Source organism: Polyodon spathula, unplaced genomic scaffold (assembly GCF_017654505.1).
Source record: "Polyodon spathula isolate WHYD16114869_AA unplaced genomic scaffold, ASM1765450v1 scaffolds_830, whole genome shotgun sequence".
NCBI lineage: Eukaryota > Metazoa > Chordata > Actinopteri > Acipenseriformes > Polyodontidae > Polyodon > Polyodon spathula.
In genome coordinates, this window is record NW_024472317.1 from 1 (window position 1) to 988 (window position 988).

Genomic DNA, 988 nt, shown 5'->3' on the forward strand with positions numbered 1-988 from the left:
TAAAGATTAGTGGACTGCCAGTTTCTGAGGACCTCTATTACTTGTCTACTCGACTGGTGCCACCCCTAGTTTAACTGATGTAATGGCACTGACCTCTGCTTCAGCAGCGCCACGTCCTCTGCCAGGTTGTCCCTCTCCACGTGGAAGCGGTCCCTCTCCTCCCCCACCTGCTCCAGCTGCCTGCGCAGCTCCCGGAGCTCCTGCTGGAAGAGCGTGCTGGCCCGTCCCGGCTCCTGCTGGCCCCTGAGCTGGGTCAGCTCCCCGGACAGCACGGTGTTCTGCTGCTCCAGGTAGCGCACCTTCTCGATGAAGCTGGCGAAGCGGTCATTCAGCTCCTGCAGCTCCGCCTTCTCGTTGCTGCGGGTCATCATGAACTCCTGGTTCAGGGCTTCGGCCCCCGCGAAGTCCACCTTGTCGTAGCCGAGGCGCAGGGCCGGGGTGCTGCTGCGGGCCCTGTACGAGACGGAGCGGATCGAGGAGGCTGAGGACGGGGATCCCATGAGCCGCCCCCCGGCCGAGAGCCGGGAGGAGGAAACTGGGGTGTAGGAGACCGGGGAGAACACCGGGGGCCCCCCGAAAGTGCGCCGGTAAGAGGTGGAGGTGGTGGAAGTCCTGTGGTGGCTCATGATGTCTGTGTTGCTCGTGGAGAGAAAGAGAGACTGAAGGATTCAGGATGCTGCTGTTCAGAAGGTTTTATACCCCTGTGTCGGTGCAGCCCTCCACTGTGCAGCCACTCCCATCTTCACAACCTCCCTCCCCCTCCTTGAAAACACTTCTGGGAAAATCTCCAAACTCCCTTCCACATCACTGCATCACCTCAGTCTTGCTGTCTCTCTCTCTCTCTCTCACACAGGCACACATCTGCACAGCCACACGCTGACACACACAGACACTCAAGCAGCTATTAAACGAAAGAGCTTGAAACTGACATTTATTGATATTTCTACCAATATGTGAGCATGAAGTTCTTGATAAAACTTGATAATGA

The 988-nt window shown here is 57.8% G+C and overlaps 1 protein-coding gene across 1 annotated transcript; it reads right to left on the reverse strand.

Moving 5' to 3' along the window:
- Positions 1 to 93: 93 nt before the first annotated feature.
- LOC121309063 (peripherin-like) lies at positions 94 to 712 on the reverse strand (the record flags this gene model as incomplete). The annotated part of the gene is made up of 1 exon (XM_041241933.1): positions 94 to 712. A coding segment is annotated over exon 1 (533 nt), but the record flags the coding sequence as incomplete, so codon positions are not given.
- Between the last annotated feature and the right edge of the window lie 276 nt (positions 713 to 988).